The following is a 17,615-nucleotide window of genomic DNA, read 5'->3' on the forward strand; positions in this document are numbered from 1 at the left end:
CAAAACTATTCCAATCTAATGGAAAAGAGTAGACTTCAAGGATGGCAGTTGTGCTTTCTGAGGGGTCCTTATACCTACTCATCCCACCCTACCATCCTACATGCCCGAGAAGGCAAGTGATGAGTCAGCCTGGTACATTCAGTTCCACAGTAAAGAAGCAGGATGATCTAAATATCCAATTTCCTTATAAGGCAGGGAAAAACCATCCCTTTTTTTCATTAGAATCCAAACTATGATAAAGGAGACAGAAAGACATCAGTAACTTTGAGCAAAATGTTTACATTTATATTGAAATATACACTAAAACAGAATGAGTTCTACTTGTCAATGAAACTTTGCCAAAGCAAAATCACAAACTTCCAACGGGGAGGTCCAGTCAGCTAGCAGCAGTGATCCCCAAGCAGGAACACCAAGAAGCCTGGGGGACCCCTCTCCAAAAAGCCTCCTTTTAAGAGGCCCCAACTCACTTCTCCCACATGCACCCACACGGATTTAGGAGCTTAGACATGCTCCTGATTTTCATATATTTTTAGTTTCTTCTTCACTGCAATAAATATAAAGTTGGCAATGCTCATACACCACAGCACAGACAATATTTCAGGCTTTAGCATACAACTGTAAACAGTGACTAGGTTAAAAAAATAAAATAAAGTAAGTTGGACTTTTTTTTTTTTTTCAACAAAGAGACAAAATTCCTTAGAGCCGGGCATGAGCTACTCAAGATTTGTTTTGTTGGATTAAGGTTTCTGACAAAAGATTCTGGTTTAGGCAGATGCCCTTGACAGTTCAAGTAGACCCAGAGTGGTAGCCAGAGCACTGTCTACAGCAACCAAGAATACATGGACTGGAAGACAACCTGCCCTAGATCACCCTTGGCAGTACATCTTCAAGCTGCCACATTCCAGATATGACCACAGACATCTTTATAGTTCCATCACTGGCTGCCATCTAGTGTAGCAGGAATGCGTGGGCGAAGGAATACAAATCTGCTGGGAGGAAAAGAGAATAGTATCTCTGCTAGCTGCCTGGAAAGTTGGCCCCTTAATCACAATGACAACTAGGACATTTCACTTGGACAGTGCATTAAATTTATAGATTTTTTTAAAACTACAAAGACCAAGCAGTAAGTTCTGTCACTGACGCAAACTGGGATGTCAAAGAAAAATAGATTAACTATTTTTACCTAAAGTAGTGCAAAGGAATCTGGCAAAAAATGAAAGTGAACTCAATATCTGCACATCAGTAACGGGGCAGAATTTTATTTAAAAGGCTAGTGGTTCAAATACTATTGCTTGAATAGCTCTGGTAGATATAAAATGTAGTAACATCTGAGGTTTGTACATATGAGCAAAGGAGCTGAGGGCCAGCTCACAAAGGGATATGTGATCCTCAGTCAAGAAAGAAGCTAAAAGCGCATGCTGCAGGAGTAACCTAATGGATTTATTTGGACTGTACTCCTACCTTCTGACAAACAAAAAAGACCTGGATAGAAAACTGTCTTTCCACCCACAAAAATCTGGCTTAATTCTTCTTCCTATAAAACTATACCTCAGCTAAGAAAAAAAACTCTTGTGAAAAACTCAACCTGGGCTACTAAAAATAAAAAGGAAATTTTTAATATCGTAAACAAGTTTAGTAAACACCATGTGGATTTTCTGTTGTTAATGAAGACATGATACATTCAAAAAAGTATGTATTTTTAAAAAAGAACAAAACAAAACAATTTTCTAGAAAGAGACTTCACAAGAAAAAAATGAGCCCAAGTTTTATCCCTCAAGCAGAAATGGGTCTTAGCACAAATCAGTAAGCCCTCCTCCAACATACAAAAACACTGAAATTTGCCTTTCAAGTACGTTACTGAATTTGAACATTAAGCAGAATCACTGCAGAGTGTATTTTGATGGGTTACTTCAATACCCACCTGGTCCAGTTCAAAATATCTATAGATCCAGTTTGTATATATTCCATAGGTATACTGATAAAACCATCTACTATCCCATTTTTTAAATGGCAGTTCTTATATAGCTCAAGCAAACATTAAGGTCAACAAATTCTCAGATTAAGTACATTAATAAGACACCTTAGAAGTGAAATAAACCTAGTTTTTACTAAAATGATGGGATAAAGGTAGTGTCTATGCTGAAGAGCAGCTTCACTTGTTTCCCCACGGAAAAAGGCCCAAAATTTTTGGACGATACTTTAAAAACTAAGCCAATAAGGCCAGGCGCAGTGGCTCACGCCTGTAATCCCAGCACTGTGGAGGCTAAGGCGGGCAGATCCCCTGAGGTCAGGAGTTCGAGACCAGCCTTGTCAACATGGCGAAATCCTGTCTACTAAAAATACAAAAATTAGCTGGGCATGGTGGCATGCACCTTTAATCCCAGCTACTCGGGAGGCTGAGGCAGGAGAATCATTTGAACCCGGGAGGTGGAGGCAGCAATGAGCCAAGATCACACCACTGCACCCCAGCCTGGGCAACAAGAGTGAAACTCCATCTCAAACAAAACAAAACAAAAAACAACTAAGCCAATAAAAAAAATATATACACCTTAAGATATTATAAAACTTGAAATAATGTCAGGTGCTATGGAATGGGAAACAAGAGTTCTGATTCCCCTCACCCCCCAAAAAGCTGTAACAGGTTTTAAGGGAAAAACAAAACCAGAACTCTGAATATGAATAGCAATACACAGACTCTATAGCACAGAACACCACACAAGAATGAGTTTTATAGCAGTACTATCATGACAGTAACTGGCTGGAGACTATACTTCCAGCAACAGGGTTCCTAGGTCAAAAATGTGTTAAAAGCTTGTAATGTCAACAAGGACCAAAAGAAAAAAAGAAAAAAAAAGGAGGGGGGGAATGAAGGGGGAAAGGGGGACATGAAGGGGAATAGGGAGGAAAGGCTGCATGCGCGGGTCTATTATAGACATGATATTCAGCAGCATAAAAATAATACCCTCCAAAGAGTCCCTCTAGTGGGGCAAAACCTGTTTTTCACTGCTAAGCATGGAAAAGATTAAGAAAGCAGAACAAACTCACTTCTATACTATAGCATCTTCCATATATGAATGACAAGCATGTTCAACCTGATGCTACATGTTAAGAAAATATTCAGTATACATGAGAATCTAAGCAACATAAAAACAAAAGGCTAAATTATGAACCTTAAAAAATTGGAGAAAACATGTTTTAAAGCCAAGTAGGATGATTCTGATTATTATTATTATATATGACATAATCCACAGAAAGGCCAAGAAAAGAATCTTCATATTGTTCAGTATTTAGGCTTGATGTTGTCCTAGGAAAACAGTGATAATTCAATGAATGTGTTACACATACAACTAAAAAGTCCCCTTCTGGTTTCAAATGAATTTAAACAACAATCTTCCTTGGCTAATTTTTCTCCTCTGTCAAACAAACCTTCTATGTACAGGACCAGTTTAAATCCCTCCTCCCCTTCAAACACTAGATATGAACATCCAGGAACATTCTACAATGCAAAGTGCCTTAAGAAAGAGAAGGATTCTGTAGTGCCAGTGATAGAACTGATCTGAGGAAGCTGAGATGCTAGTAACACTGATGGGAGCCAGTCAGGCAATGGTGGTTTGTTTCTCCTCAGGTGTTTCCTCCAACAACTGCATGATCAGTTCATGCAGGGGTTTGCAGATCTTTGCATAGCCCCCTCCTGTCAGATGCAGAAAATCAAACATGTCGTGGCAGGAGATGGCACCGTCCGAGTGCACAAAACCCCCGTCGGTATCCAGGAGCTGCACGTTGGCAAGCTTCGGCAGCGAAACCTTGAGGAGTTGGTTCACCTTGGCGTTCTTTTGCCTCAAAGGATTGGGTTTCTCACCTCGAGGTAACAAACCCTGGGGCACAGCGGAAAACATTAAATTAGAAGATTCACTTATTTTTCTCTACTTATTATTTGTAACTTCAGATAACATCTCCATTTGGCACTTTCTATACCTTTGATTTGTGAAACACTGGAAAATACTGGTTTGAATGAAAGCTAACCATTTCTTCTTAGTATTTTCATGGGTTCCCTTCTGTCCCTTAATTGTTGGTATTCTTCAGGGACCTGCCCTTTGGCCCACTAAACACTTTAGCCAGATCTCTTCCTAGAGCTTCAGAATTACATATTAAACTTCCAGCCACAGAAACAAATTTAAATGTTCCCGAGGCATTCCCAACTGATCCAAAAACAATTCATTAAACTATGCTCTTCCTCTTTACCAACTGGTCATTCCAACACCTCCAAGTCTCTCATCCCATATATCTATTTAACATTAAATTACTCAACTTTTGCATCCTAAATGTCATTTTCTTTCCTCCATCCTGATTATATACACTGCTACAGCTCAAGAACTTATCTCCAATCATCCTAATTACTATAAAATCTCCTGATTGGTCTTCCCACCTCCAATGCTGTCTGCCCTTCAATCCGTTCTCCATTTGGCTGTCAGAATAATCCAGCTCATAGATACACATCATCTATTAATGCCACATGGAAACTACACCATACTATACTATAAGAAAAAGAGGTGGAATGAATGCTGTCTTGATGAATCAGAGCCATTCACCCTGGAATAACCCTGGAACAACTGTTTTAATTTTGTCTCCCTGTAGCCCTTTTCCAACGGCATATATACTAGGATTAGGCATGAATTACCATGCCCAGCCAAGCAATTCTAAAGATAATATGCACATTTTCACTTAAATACACCATAAAGTTTGCACACAGCCCTTTTAATTGTAATGTGATTACTGCTCTCATATTCAATGACTTATGTAACCATCTCCATGATACTACTATTTAGGTTATTTCCAATGTTTTAGTATTATGGATAACACCATAATTAACATTTCTGCATATCCAATTTAAAAACAAAGAATATAGAAGGATTACTCAGCAACAAATATTTCCTAAGCAAATACTATGTACCAGTCACTATACTTAACAGGTGGACTCTTAACACAATCCTTTCCGGAGTAAGGCAGGTATAAGTAAGTACCTCAACAAGTCAATGAAATGCCTTGTAATAAAAAAGATCTGGCTCCCCAGCAACTGTGAATAAAATCCAAACATCCCAACAGCATACAAATTCCTACATGACCTGGCCTGGCGCAGGGGCTCACGCCTGTAATCCCAGCACTTTGGGAGGCTGAGGCGGGCAGATCATGAGGTCAGGAGTTCGAGACCAGCCTCGCCAATATGGTGAAACCCCATCTCTACTAAAAATATATAAATTAGCCGGGCATGGTGGCGTATACCTGTAGTTCCAGCTACTTGGGAGTTTGAGGCAGAAGAATCACTTGAACCCGGGAGGCGGAGGTTGCAGTGAGCTAAGATTGCATCACTGCACTCCAGCCTGGGCAATAGAGCGAGACTCCATCTCAAATTAAAAAAAAAAAAAAAAAAATTCCTACATGAGCTGGTTGTGGCCTCTTTCTCCTAACTATCCCAGGCTCAAACTTTATGCAGCCTCCTCTGCTCACCCAAAAAACATATACATGTACAAGCCTTTGCTCAATTCTCTTTATTTTTCTATAATACCTTCTTTCTTTCCCTATTTGTCTGGAAACCAATGAAGTCTTTAAATGTAGATGTCAACTTTTGTTAAACACCTTTTCACCTTACTCTAAACAGCACACAGTATAATAATTCTCTGTGTTGCTGTCTCCATACACTAGACTGTGAGCTCCTTGAGACATAAACTATGCCTTACTCATTTTTGTATGCTCAAGAACTAGGATAGTGCCTTGTACACAGTGATCCACAGGTTTTTTGAATAAATGACTATCTTCCTAACACCATCTCACTAAAGAACTAAATTTATATCAGATTTTGCTAAAACATATTTCAAACTGAACTAAGAATATCTACAGCTAGACTTTTTTTTTTTTTTTGAGACGGAGTTTTGCTCTGTTGCCCAGGCAAGAGTGGAGTGGTGCGATCTCGGCTCACTGCAACCTCCACCTCCCGGGTTTAAGAAATTCTCTGCTTCAGCCGGGCACGGTGGCCCATGTCTGTAATCCCAGCACTGTGGGAGGCCAAGGCAGGTAGATCGCGAGGTCAGGAGATCGAGACCACGGCTAACACGGTGAAACCCCATCTCTACTAAAAATACAAAAAATTAGCCAGGCGTGGTGGTGGGTGGCGGGTGGCGGGTGGCTGTAGTCCCTGCTACTCAGGAGGCTGAGGCAGGAAAATGGTGTGAACCCGGGAGGCGGAGCTTACAGTGAGCTGAGATCACGCCACTGCGCTCCAGCCTGGGCAACAGAGTGAGACTCCGTCTCAAAAAAAAAGGAAGACATTCTCTGCTTCAGCCTCCTGAATAGCTGGGATTACAGGCACATGCTACCATGCCCAGCTAATTTTTTTGTATTTTTAGTAGAGACGAAGTTTCACCACCTTGGCCAGGCTGGTCTTGAACTCCTGACCTTGTGACCCACCCGCCTCGGCCTCCCAAAGTGCTGGGATTACAGGTGTGAGTCACTGCACCCGGCCTACAGCTAGACTTATACTGAAACAGACAGCTGTTCACCTTTGAGACCATGAAGAGTTAATGCTGTAATTCTACAAAAGGGTAGTACCTTTCTGTTCAGTGTACAACTATAAAGTATCCATTTTCTTGCTGATGAAATTTTTCGTGTTTTAGAGAAGATTAGAATGTCTAATATACCATCTTTAACATATTAGCAGTAGAACAGGACACTTACAAAATAATCCAAATATAGGTCTAATAAAAAGACTCAGGATTCAGACAAATCTCATGTGCAAATTTGCAAAACATTATGGAGGCCAAAAAAAAGGGGGTACTGAGGCACCAAATGGCTTCCATACTTCCAAACAAGGATGCATGGATAAAAGATGGCCCCACAGCTGGTATGGGGAATGATGATATCAGAAAGACAGTAAGATACATTAGAGAAGAGGTCAACAAAAGTATGATAAACTGCTTCCACCTCAAGGTTCTCTAATATTCACGAGCAATCACATTTCTAAAAAGATTCCTCAGCTGACCTAAAGACATCAAACTCTCTACCCACCAAAGACTACATACCAATACAATGATTTTGGCCTGTGGCTGCCTTGTGTTGATAAGTTGTACAATGGCCTCGATCCCACCTGCTACCTCTTCTGCTGTATTTTCGTGGTTGTTTGTTCCTACCCAGACAACAATGACCTGCAATTGAAGAAAGAAAAAAAGGGGGTAAGGAGGAGATAAATACCCAGGAATAAAGGAATGTCCACCATTTAGATGAAAACCTTCTTTTTCTTTTCTTCTCTTTTTTTTTTTTTTGAGATGGGGCCTCGCTCTATCACCCAGACTGGAGTGCAAGTGGCACCATTTTGGCTCACTGCAACCTCCGCCTCCCACGTTCAAGCGATTCTCCTGCCTCAGGCTCCCGAGTAGCTGGGACTACAGGCATGCACCGCCATGCCTGGCTAATTTCTGTATTTTTAGTAGAGACTGGGGTTTCACCATGTTGCCCAGGCTGGTCTTGAACTCCTGACCTCAGGTAATCCACCCGCCTTGGCCTCCCCAAGTGCTGGGATTATAGGTGTGAGCCACCACCCCTGGCCGAAAATCTTATTTCAAAAAGCAAAGAAGGAAAGATAAACTTCTCAAATGGTGCTGGCTAACTTCAACTGGGCAGCTACCTTACTAAATTTTCTTTTAAGAGAGGCAGGGTCATGCTACATTGCCCAGGCTGGTCTTAAATTCCGGGCTCAAGTCATCTTTCTTTGGCTCCCAAAATGCTGGGATTAAAAATGTGAGCCACCACACTCAGCCAGGGCAGACATCTTAATGCACTGATTTATGCCTCATATCAGAATAAACTCTAAGTGGAATAATATTTAAGTGGCAAAATTGTACTAGGAGGAAACAAGAGAGAATTATGTCATGCAACAGGGAGCTAATTTCTCAAAATCCAAAAATTATACAAAAAAGATTAATAGGCCGGGCACGGTGGCTCAAGCCTGTAATCCCAGCACTTTGGGAAGCCGAGACGGGTGGATCACGAGGTCAGGAGATCGAGACCATCCTGGCTAACACAGTGAAACCCCGTCTCTACTAAAAAATACAAAAAACTAGCCAGGCGAGGTGGCGGGCGCCTGTAGTCCCAGCTACTCGGGAGGCTGAGGCAGGAGAATGGCATAAACCCGGGAGGCGGAGCTTGCAATGAGCTGAGATCCGGCCACGGCCTTCCAGCCTGGGCGACAGAGCGAGACTCCGTCTCAAAAAAAAAAAAAAAAAAAAAGATTAATAAATTTAACTATATAAAAATAAAACCTGGAAAGGTGCAGTGGCTCACATCTATAATCTCAATGATTTGGGATGCTGAGGTAGGAAAACTGCTTCAGCCCAGGAGTTCAAGGATGCAGTGAGCCATGATCACACCACTGCACTCCAGCCTGGGTGACATGGCAAGACCCTGTCATGGTATAAATACACAGATGCACTCAAGGAAAAGAGTCACAGAGGTGGAGGCTGGAAGGAATTTTAATAATTTTTTTTTTTTTTTGAGACAGTTTTGCTTTCGTTGCCCAGGCTGGAGTACAATAGCTTGATCTCAGCTCACCGCAACCTCCGCCTCCTGGGTTCAAGCGATTCTCCTGCTTCAGCCTCCCGAGTAGCTGGGATTACAAGCATGGGCCACCATGCCCGGCTAATTTTTTGGTATTTTTAGTAGAGACAGGGCTTCTCCATGTTGGTCAGGCTGGTTTCGAACCCCCGACCTCAGGTGATCTGCCCGCCTCGACCTCGCAAAGTGTTGGGATTACAGGCGTGAGCCACCGTGACTGGCCTCTTTATTTATTTTTGAAACGGAGTCTTGCTCTGTCACCCAGGCTGGAATGCAGTGGTGCGATCCTGGCTCACTGCAACCTCTATCTCCTGGGTTCAAGTGATTCTCCTGCCTCAGCCTCCTAAGTAGCTAGGATTACAGGTGCATGACACCACGCTTGGCTTTTTTTTTTTTTTTTTTTTTAAAAACCAGAGACAGGGTTTCACCACGTTGGCCAGGGTGGTCTTGAACTCCTGGCCTCAAGTGATCCACCCACCTCGGCCTCCCAAAATTCTAGGATTACAGACATGACCCACCACGCCCATCCAACAAGTTTTTCTCTTTAGAAAACAAAAAAAAATCAGTCTGGCATGGTAGCTCAAGCCTATAATCCCAGTATTTTAGGAGGCTGGGGCGGGAGGATCATCTGAGGCCAGGAGTTTGACACCAGCCTAGGCAACATAGCAAGACCAAGAAAGACCCTGTCTACAAAAAGAAATTTAAAAATTAGCTGAGCACGGTGGCACATGCCTGCAGTCCTAGCTATTTGGGAGGCTGAGGCCATAGGGTCATCTGAGTCCAGGAGTTTGAGGTTACAGTGAGCTATCATCATGCCACTGCATTCTAGCTTGGGCAACAGAGAGAACCTGTCTTAAAACAAACAACTTTCAATGAAAGCATGTTTTGTCAGGGCTCAGCTTTTATTCTTTTTTTTGGGAGCTCAAACGATTATATAGTGTGTGCCAACTCAGAGTATTTATGATATAAGATACTGGGTAGAAATATTCATTTGTTCACATCTGCTTCTAATTTTCTTCAGATGAACTTGGCAGGCCTTGATTACCGACCTGTTCATATGGTTAAACAGATCCAAAATTACTTCCTGAAGTTAATCATGGCCCTGCTCCCATGGCCCACCTCTGAGCAGTTTTCCCCTCATACTGCCCAAGGTCTATGCATTCCACAGAATAGCACACCTCATTAGCATAAAATCTCTTCCTTCAGCCAGGCACACTGGCTCATGCCTGTAATCCCAGCACTTTTGGGAGGTCAAAGCGGGTGGATCATGAGGTCATGAGTTCAAGACCAGCCTGGCCAAGATGGTGAAACCCCATCTCTACTAAAAATACAAAAATTAGCTGGACACAGTGGCAGATGCCTGCAATCCCAGCTACTTGGGAGACTGAGGCAGGAGAATCGCTTGAACCCAGGAGGCGGGTGTTGCAATGAGCCAAGATTGCACCACTGCACTCAACCTGGGCAACAAAGCAAGACTCCATCTCAAAAAAAAAATCTCTTCCTTCAATTTAAGAAGATAATTATAACAACTACAAATACAACCCAATAGGCAAACAATTCACTAGTTTCTTAATTATATATTTTGATATATTCTTAAGCAATGACAGTATCATTTACTTTAAACAGGCATGAAACAAATAGTGAAATAGGTCTTTAAAGAAGCAATTTTTTTTTTTACTACCAGTTTCAGACTATTTAACTATCCAAAAGACACTTAAGATTAATGACATTATTTGACAAGTAACTTTCATTTCACCTTAGGCTTAATATTCTCCAGTTCTCCATTCTTTAGTCTCCACAAAACATGTCTTGTTGTATCTCCCTCAATTCCAAAATTCAGTGCATGAAGTGGGGAAAAAAGCTCTCGCCATATCTAAAAAAAGAAAAACTTGATTTAGTGCAGCTAAAACTAGGGGAAAGTTTAATCTTTCAATTGCAATGTGTTGCAAGGCATTAGAAATAATTTCCTTTTCCTGTATTCAAAGATAACACTGCAATGGTGTGACACTCACTGTTTAAGGACGTTGAAAACACCACTGTGTAACTCAGTTCTTAATGTAGCCTTAGGTCTCAGCTCAAGAAATGAGTCACAACTCAATCTGATGCCCCCTAAAAGGTACCAACATTAATAATTAAGCTGTCAACTCAACAAACTCTCCTTTCCACTTACTGAACTATACAAACAGGGTGAAGCGGAAACAAGAGATGAAGAAATTTAGAGTGCTAGAGCTAAAAAAAAAAAAATAAAGCTATCTTTTCTTTTAAATTTCCCTTGGGGTGGGGCACGGTGGCCCACGCCTATAATCCTAGCACTTTGGGAGGCCAAGACACATGGATCATTTGAGGCCAAGAGTTCGAGACCAGCCTGGCCAACATAGTGAAACCCCGCCTCTACTAAAAATACAAAAATTAGTCAGGCATGGTGGCGCATGCCTATAATCCCAACTACTTGGGGGGGTGAGGTATGAGAATCTCTTGAGCCTGAGGTTGTGCCACTGCACTACAGCCTCAGCAATGGAGTGGGACTCTGTCTCAAAAAATAAATAAATAAATAAATAAATAAATAAAATAATAAATTTCCCATGGAAAAATGCCTAACCCTACAAGATTAGGAATAGCTTACTACAAAAATATATGAAATAGGAAAATGGCAAAATATAAATAAGAATCATGACTAGGATATATACGTTATCAGCAAATACAAATGGGAAATACTAAGTTACAAATAATAACTGACAGTCTGACTAGAGCAAATATAAACAAATATAACATTAAGCTTCTCAGAAACCAGAGTAAAAGAGGAAGTTTCATTATAAACAATGCTTCAGATCAGAACATGTCCAAGTTAAAAGAAAGAAAAGAAAATCCCTTTAGGTAGCTTTGATTTCTCTTATAACCTCAATTAGGGCTTCTCTAAGAGGCACAAATAAGCTCAGCTCAGAATGAAAGTCCATTAGTAATGAATGGTTATACATGAGTAGCCAAGAACCACGCTCACCCCTTCCACCTTTACCTCATATTGCTGCATTAACTGCACCATGGAGTCTCCCACAAACAGTACATCAGGCTCTTTGTCTTTACAGTCCAAAACAAATCTGTTGTGCTGGTTTGAAGAAGAAAGAAAAATTATTAACTGGCACTTCTGGCCGGGTGTGGTGGCCCATGCTTGTAATCTCAACATTTTAGAAGGCCAGGGCAGGAGGATCACTTGAGGTCAGGAGTTTGAGACCAGCCTGGGTAATATATCAAGATCCCACCTCTACAAAAACAACTTTTTTTTTTTTTTTTTTTTAGACAGGGTCTGGCTCTCTTACACAGGCTGGAGTACAGTGGCGTGCTCTTGGCTCACTGCAACTTCTGCCTCAGGGGCTCAAGCCATCCTCCCACCTCAGCCACCTGAGTAGCTGGGACTACAGGCTCATGCCACCATGCCTGGCTAATTTTTTGTATTTTTTGTAGAAACGGGGTTTTACCATGTTGCCCAGGCTGGTCTCCAACTCCTGAGCTCAAGCAATCTGCCCACCTCAGCCTTCCAAAGTGCTGGGATTCCAGGTGTGAGCCACACATCCAGCCAGAAAAAAAATTTTTTGAATAAAAAAAGAAACTGGTATTTCTTTTCCTATGAGACTTCTTGGCCTAGAAAGAATAGCTGTCCAACCAGTTACCGTTGTTAAACATTTTTTTAGTCTACCCCCAAAGCTTATTCCTCTCATTCTATAAATTAACTGTTTGAACTTTCTTCTCACCCTTACTATACTGATCATTCTAGTACTCTCAAGAAACCCAGAATTCTAATGAAACCAGAATAGAAAAATACATGTAATACACTATGTAGAAGTTTATCTTTTCCTTAAACTTTTATTAAGAAAATTGCAAATACACAGAAAAGTTGACATAGTACAATGAACATACACAACTGCCTCTTATATTCAACAACTAATAGTATTTTCCCATGTTTGCTTTATCTCTATGTACGCGTGCATGTTTGCTGGACCATTTGTGAAGTAAAATGCAAACATTATGATTCTTCACCAAGATGTATCTCCTAAGCATGCATCTCCTAAGAGTAAGAACATCTTATAAAACCACAAATTGGGCGCAGTGGCTCATGCCTGTAATCCCAACACTTTGGGAGGCCAGGGTGGGCGGATCAACTAAGGCTGGGAGTTCGAGATCAGCCTGGCCAACATGGTGAAACCCCGTTTCTAATAAAAATACAAAAATTAGCCGGGCATGGTGGCGGGTGCCTGTAGTCCCAGCCACTCAGGAGGCTGAGGCAGGAGAATTGCCTGAACCTGGGAGATGGAGGTTGCAGTGAGCCGAGATCGTGCCATTACACTCCAGCCTAGGCAACAAGAGCGAAGCTCCATCTTAAAAACAAACAAACAAACAAAAAAACGCACAAATTATTATCATAACTAGGAAATGAAACAATCTCATAACATCTAATATTCAGTCCAAATTCAATTTTTCAAATGGCTCCAAGAGTTGGATAAAGTATTACAACATCATTTTTTCAACTACGATCCAATCAGGTTCCATGTATTTTATTTGAATGCAGACTTTGAAAATATCTGCTAACTTCCAAATGTGAGACATTGCAAACTAGGACTCAATCCTTTTCAGTCAAATCCAAGCTTATAAACAGTGGTAATCTCCTCTCAGAGTGCCTCTTTCTGTTATAAAGGCACAAGATACTTTCTAAAATTGATTTTGGCCAGGTGTGGTGGCTCATGTCCAAAATCTCAGCACTTTAGGAGGCCAAGGTGGGAAGGATAGCTTGAGCCCAGGCATACGAGACCAGCCTGGGCAACATCATGAGACCCCTTCACTATGAAGAAAAGAAATAAAAGAAAAAAAAAGAAAGAAAAAAGAAAATAAATTTTATCCATTAATGTTAAAGAACATAGTCTAAACTTTTATTTTGGCCGGGCGCGGTGGCTCACGCCTGTAATCCCAGCACTCTGGGAGGCCGAGACGGGTGGATTACGAGGTCAGGAGATCGAGACCATCCTGGCTAACACGGTGAAACCCCATCTCTACTAAAAAATACAAAAAACTAGCCGGGCAAGGTGGCGGGCGCCTGTAGTCCCAGCTACTCGGGAGGCTGAGGCAGGAGAATGACGTGAACCCGGGAGGCAGACCTTGCAGTGAGCTGAGATCCGGCCACTGCACTCCAGCCCGGGCGACAGAGCGAGACTCTGTCTCAAAAAAAAAAAAAAAAAAAATTATTTATTTTTTAACTTTTTGGAGATGGAATCTCACGTCACTCAGGCTGGAGTGTAGTGGCATGATCTCAGCTCACTGCAACCTCCACCTCCCGGGTTCAACCAATTCTCATGCCTCAGCCTCCTGAGTAGCTGGGATTATAGGCACCTGCCACCATGCCCAGTTAATTTTTGTATTTTTAGTAGAGACGTGGTTTCACTATGTTGTCAGGCTGGTCTCTAACTCCTGACCTCAGGTGATCCACCCGCCTCGGCCTCCCAAAGTGCTGGGATTACAGGCGTGAGCTACTACGCTAGGCCAGTTTAAACTTTTATATTCATCCCTGAAACTAATTTATACAATGCTCTAGGTCTGTAATGTAGGTCCAGGCAAAGGCCTACTCTCTTTTTTTCCCCAAAGACGGGGTCTTGCTATGTTGCCCAGACTGGACTGAATTCCTGGGCTCAAGTGATCCTTCTGCCTTAGCCTCCCAGCTAGCTAGAACTACAGGTATGCTTTATCATGCGCAGCTTTCCAATGCTGTTTCTTTTTCTCAAACTCTGCATTCAATTTTGTTTCCCTTAGGAATTAAGGAAGAGTTACTATTTAAATATTTCTGTTGACAATACCAACACAGATGAGGCTGTGGTAAAACTCAGATATTCATCTACAGGTGAAGTGTAAAGTGACAAAAATACTTCTGGAAATAATTTTACAGATTATGAAAACACCTCCAGCCAGGTGTGGTGGCTCACGCCTGTAATCCTAGGCCTTTGGGAGGCCAAAGTGAGCAGATCACATGAGCTTAGGAGTTCAAGACCAGCCTTGGCAACATGCAAAACCCCATTTCTACTTAAACAAACAAACTATATATATATTCATTTATTTATTTAAAAAAACAAAACAAAACACTTCCTCTCTTAGGGTGACAGGATTAGGGACAGCTTTTTCCTTGCTTCCATATTTCGTGCAAACACATATTTTAAAAATCACTGTTTCAGTAAATATTTCTAAACTGAGGAGACATGAGCAAGAATAAGTTTAGTGAATAGGTGCTTTTTCCTATCATGTCAACTCCCTATTGCAGGTACTGTAGTACCAACTACCTTTCTTTCTCTCTCTCTCTCTTTTTTTTTTTTTTTGAGATTTTGAGACAGGGTTTCACTCTGTCACCCAGCCTGGAGTACAGTGGCAGCTGTGAACGACAGCTCACTGCAGCCCCAACCTCCCAGGCTCAGGCTGGGGAGGGCTTACGTGGTCCTCCCTGCCTCAGCCTCAGGCGCACTTCACCATATCCAGCTTTTTTTTTGGGGGGGGGTGGCGCGTTTTGTAGAGATAGGGTTTTGCAATGTTGCCGGGGCTGGTCTGGAACTCAAGCGATCCACTTACCTCTGCCTCCCAACGTGCTGAGATTACAGGCCTGAGCCACCACACCCAGCCCCAACTACCTTTCCACACCAATAAAATAGCTTGTGTTTGTACAGTGTCGTGGAATTTAAGACTGCTATGATAAAGGTTCTAGTACTTTTCTCCTCAAGTATAATAGTTGTAATAAATTTGGAAACATAGAAAGGACCAAAACAACACATCTATAATCCTACCACCTTAACCTAGCAACTATGACCATGCTTGAGTATTTTCTCCTCAACTTTTTTCACATCCTCTGTTATCCCTTTTACATAGTTTAAGTATCATGGACACCTCTTTCTGGCACTACATGTCTGAGGCCAAAAAAAACCAACATTCAAATTCTAGCTTACCTACTTTCTAGTCCAGTGATCTTAAACAAGTACATAATTTGTGTCTTGGTTTTAACATCTGCTAGCAATTCCATTTCAGAGTTGTTAAAGATTCCCAGCTATATCATCTGGCACCCACTAGGCACTTGAAAAATGGTAGCCATTATAGTAGCATTTAACATCATACTAGAACCAGTTTTCTATGTAGCAACACAGTTTTTATAATCGTAACTTTTAATGGCCATATATTCTTTTTTAGACACCCTGTCACCGAGGGTGGAGGGCAGTGCATGATCACAACTTACTACAGCCTCAAACTCCCAGACTCAAGCAATTCTCCTGCCTCGGTCTCCCTAGAAGCTGGGACTACAGGCACACACCCAGCGATTTTTTTTTTTCTATTTTTTGTACAGTCAGGGTCTTGGATTGTTTCCTAGGCTACATTTCTGGCCTCAAACAATCTACAGGCCTCAGCCTTCCAAAGTGCTGGGACTACAGGTATGAGCCACTGCACCTAATATACTCTACTGAATACACTCAATGACACATTTTTGTTTGCTTTTTTGGGGGGTGAGGGGAATGAGGGTCTATGTTGCCCAGGCTGGTCTTGAACTCCGGTGCTTAAGCAATCCTCTTGCCTCAGCCTCCCAGGTCACGCTTTTCTTCCTGTGGGCAGACTTGCCAGTGGCCTCTTTTTGTGAATCTAATAAGCGTAATAAAGGGATATATATATAGTTTTTCCTACGTTGGAAATTCTTAAAATCAGTATTTTTATGGATTTTGGACATATTTCCAAATTCTTAACAAAAGGGCTATATACCAATCTGTAAGGACTCCAGCAATATATTAGAACTGGTTTTACTGTACTTGCACCTGAATTAGATATTAACACTTCTCTTTCTCTTCCTAACGTTTTAATTTACACTTTTTGGAAACAAAGTTAAAGACTTTCTACCATGTCTACTGAAATACTTATGTATTAGTTCCTTTAGGATATTTTTATTGATAATACACGATATCTATGCTTCATCTATAATATTTACTGTGTATATTTTCCTTAGTCTGCTGCTGAGCCTTATTTTTCTGGTTAATATGTTTTGATACTATTTCTATTATGTTTGGCAAGTCTTTCAACATTACCCTTAAGAAAACCTTTTAGGCCAGGCACTTGGTGGCTCATGCCTGTAATCCCAGCACTTTGAGAGGCTAAGGTGGGTGGATCACCTGAGGTCAGGAGTTCAAGACCAGCTTGACCAACATGGTGAAACCTCATCTCTACTAAAGAAATACAAAAATTGGCCGGGCAAGGTGGCTCAAGCCTGTAATCCCAGCACTTTGGGAGGCCCAGACGGGCGGATCACGAGGTCAGGAGATCGAGACCATCCTGGCTAACACAGTGAAACCCTGTCTCTACTAAAAAATACAAAAAACTAGCCAGGCAAGGTGGCGGGCGTCTGTAGTCCCAGCTACTTGGGAGGCTGAGGCAGGAGAATGGCATAAACCTGGGAGGCGGAGCTTGCAGTGAGCTGAGATCCGGCCACTGCACTTCAGCCTGGGCAACAGAGCGAGACTCTGTCTCAAAAAAAAAAAAAAAAAAAAAGAAAGAAAGAAATACAAAAATTAGTCGGGTATGGAGGTGGGCGCCTCTAATCCTACTTATTCAAGAGGTGGAAGTTGCAGTGAGCCAAGATCACGCCACTGCACTTCAGCCTGGGTAACACAGTGGGACTCCATCTCAAAAACAAAAACAAAACAAAACCTTTTCATTACGGAAAATATCAAATGTATACAAAAGCACAGAGAATTAACACCTCCATTCAGAAAGAATGAACCTCCATGTATCAATTACCAGCTAGAGCAATCATTTATGGCCTATATTATTTCAGTCATACCCCCAACTACTGCCCCACTCCATCCTCAGATTATTTTGAAGCAAACTGAGGATATATCATTCCAAGTACAAATATTTCAGTATACTATGCTTAAAAGATTTTTAAAGTCAGGCATGGTGGCTCATGTCTGTAATCCCAACACTTTGGGAGGCTGAGGTAGGAGGATCACTTGAGG

The 17,615-nt window shown here is 41.7% G+C and overlaps 1 protein-coding gene across 3 annotated transcripts in view; it reads right to left on the reverse strand.

Moving 5' to 3' along the window:
- Positions 1-259: 259 nt before the first annotated feature.
- The window catches only part of PAFAH1B2 (platelet activating factor acetylhydrolase 1b catalytic subunit 2), a 28,490-nt gene continuing 11,134 nt past the window's right edge, over positions 260-17,615 (reverse strand). For all 3 annotated transcript variants that reach the window (XM_009187355.3, XM_003910752.5, XM_017948979.3), the window contains 4 exons: positions 11,615-11,704; positions 10,358-10,474; positions 7,074-7,196; positions 260-3,875 (listed from right to left, as the gene is read on the reverse strand). In XM_009187355.3, the coding sequence (XP_009185619.1) occupies positions 3,597-3,875; positions 7,074-7,196; positions 10,358-10,474; positions 11,615-11,704 (609 nt within the window). In that variant the 3' untranslated portion in view covers positions 260-3,596. The remainder of the gene's footprint in view (positions 3,876-7,073; positions 7,197-10,357; positions 10,475-11,614; positions 11,705-17,615) is intronic.

This window comes from Papio anubis, chromosome 12 (genome assembly GCF_008728515.1).
Source record: "Papio anubis isolate 15944 chromosome 12, Panubis1.0, whole genome shotgun sequence".
Lineage (NCBI taxonomy): Eukaryota > Metazoa > Chordata > Mammalia > Primates > Cercopithecidae > Papio > Papio anubis.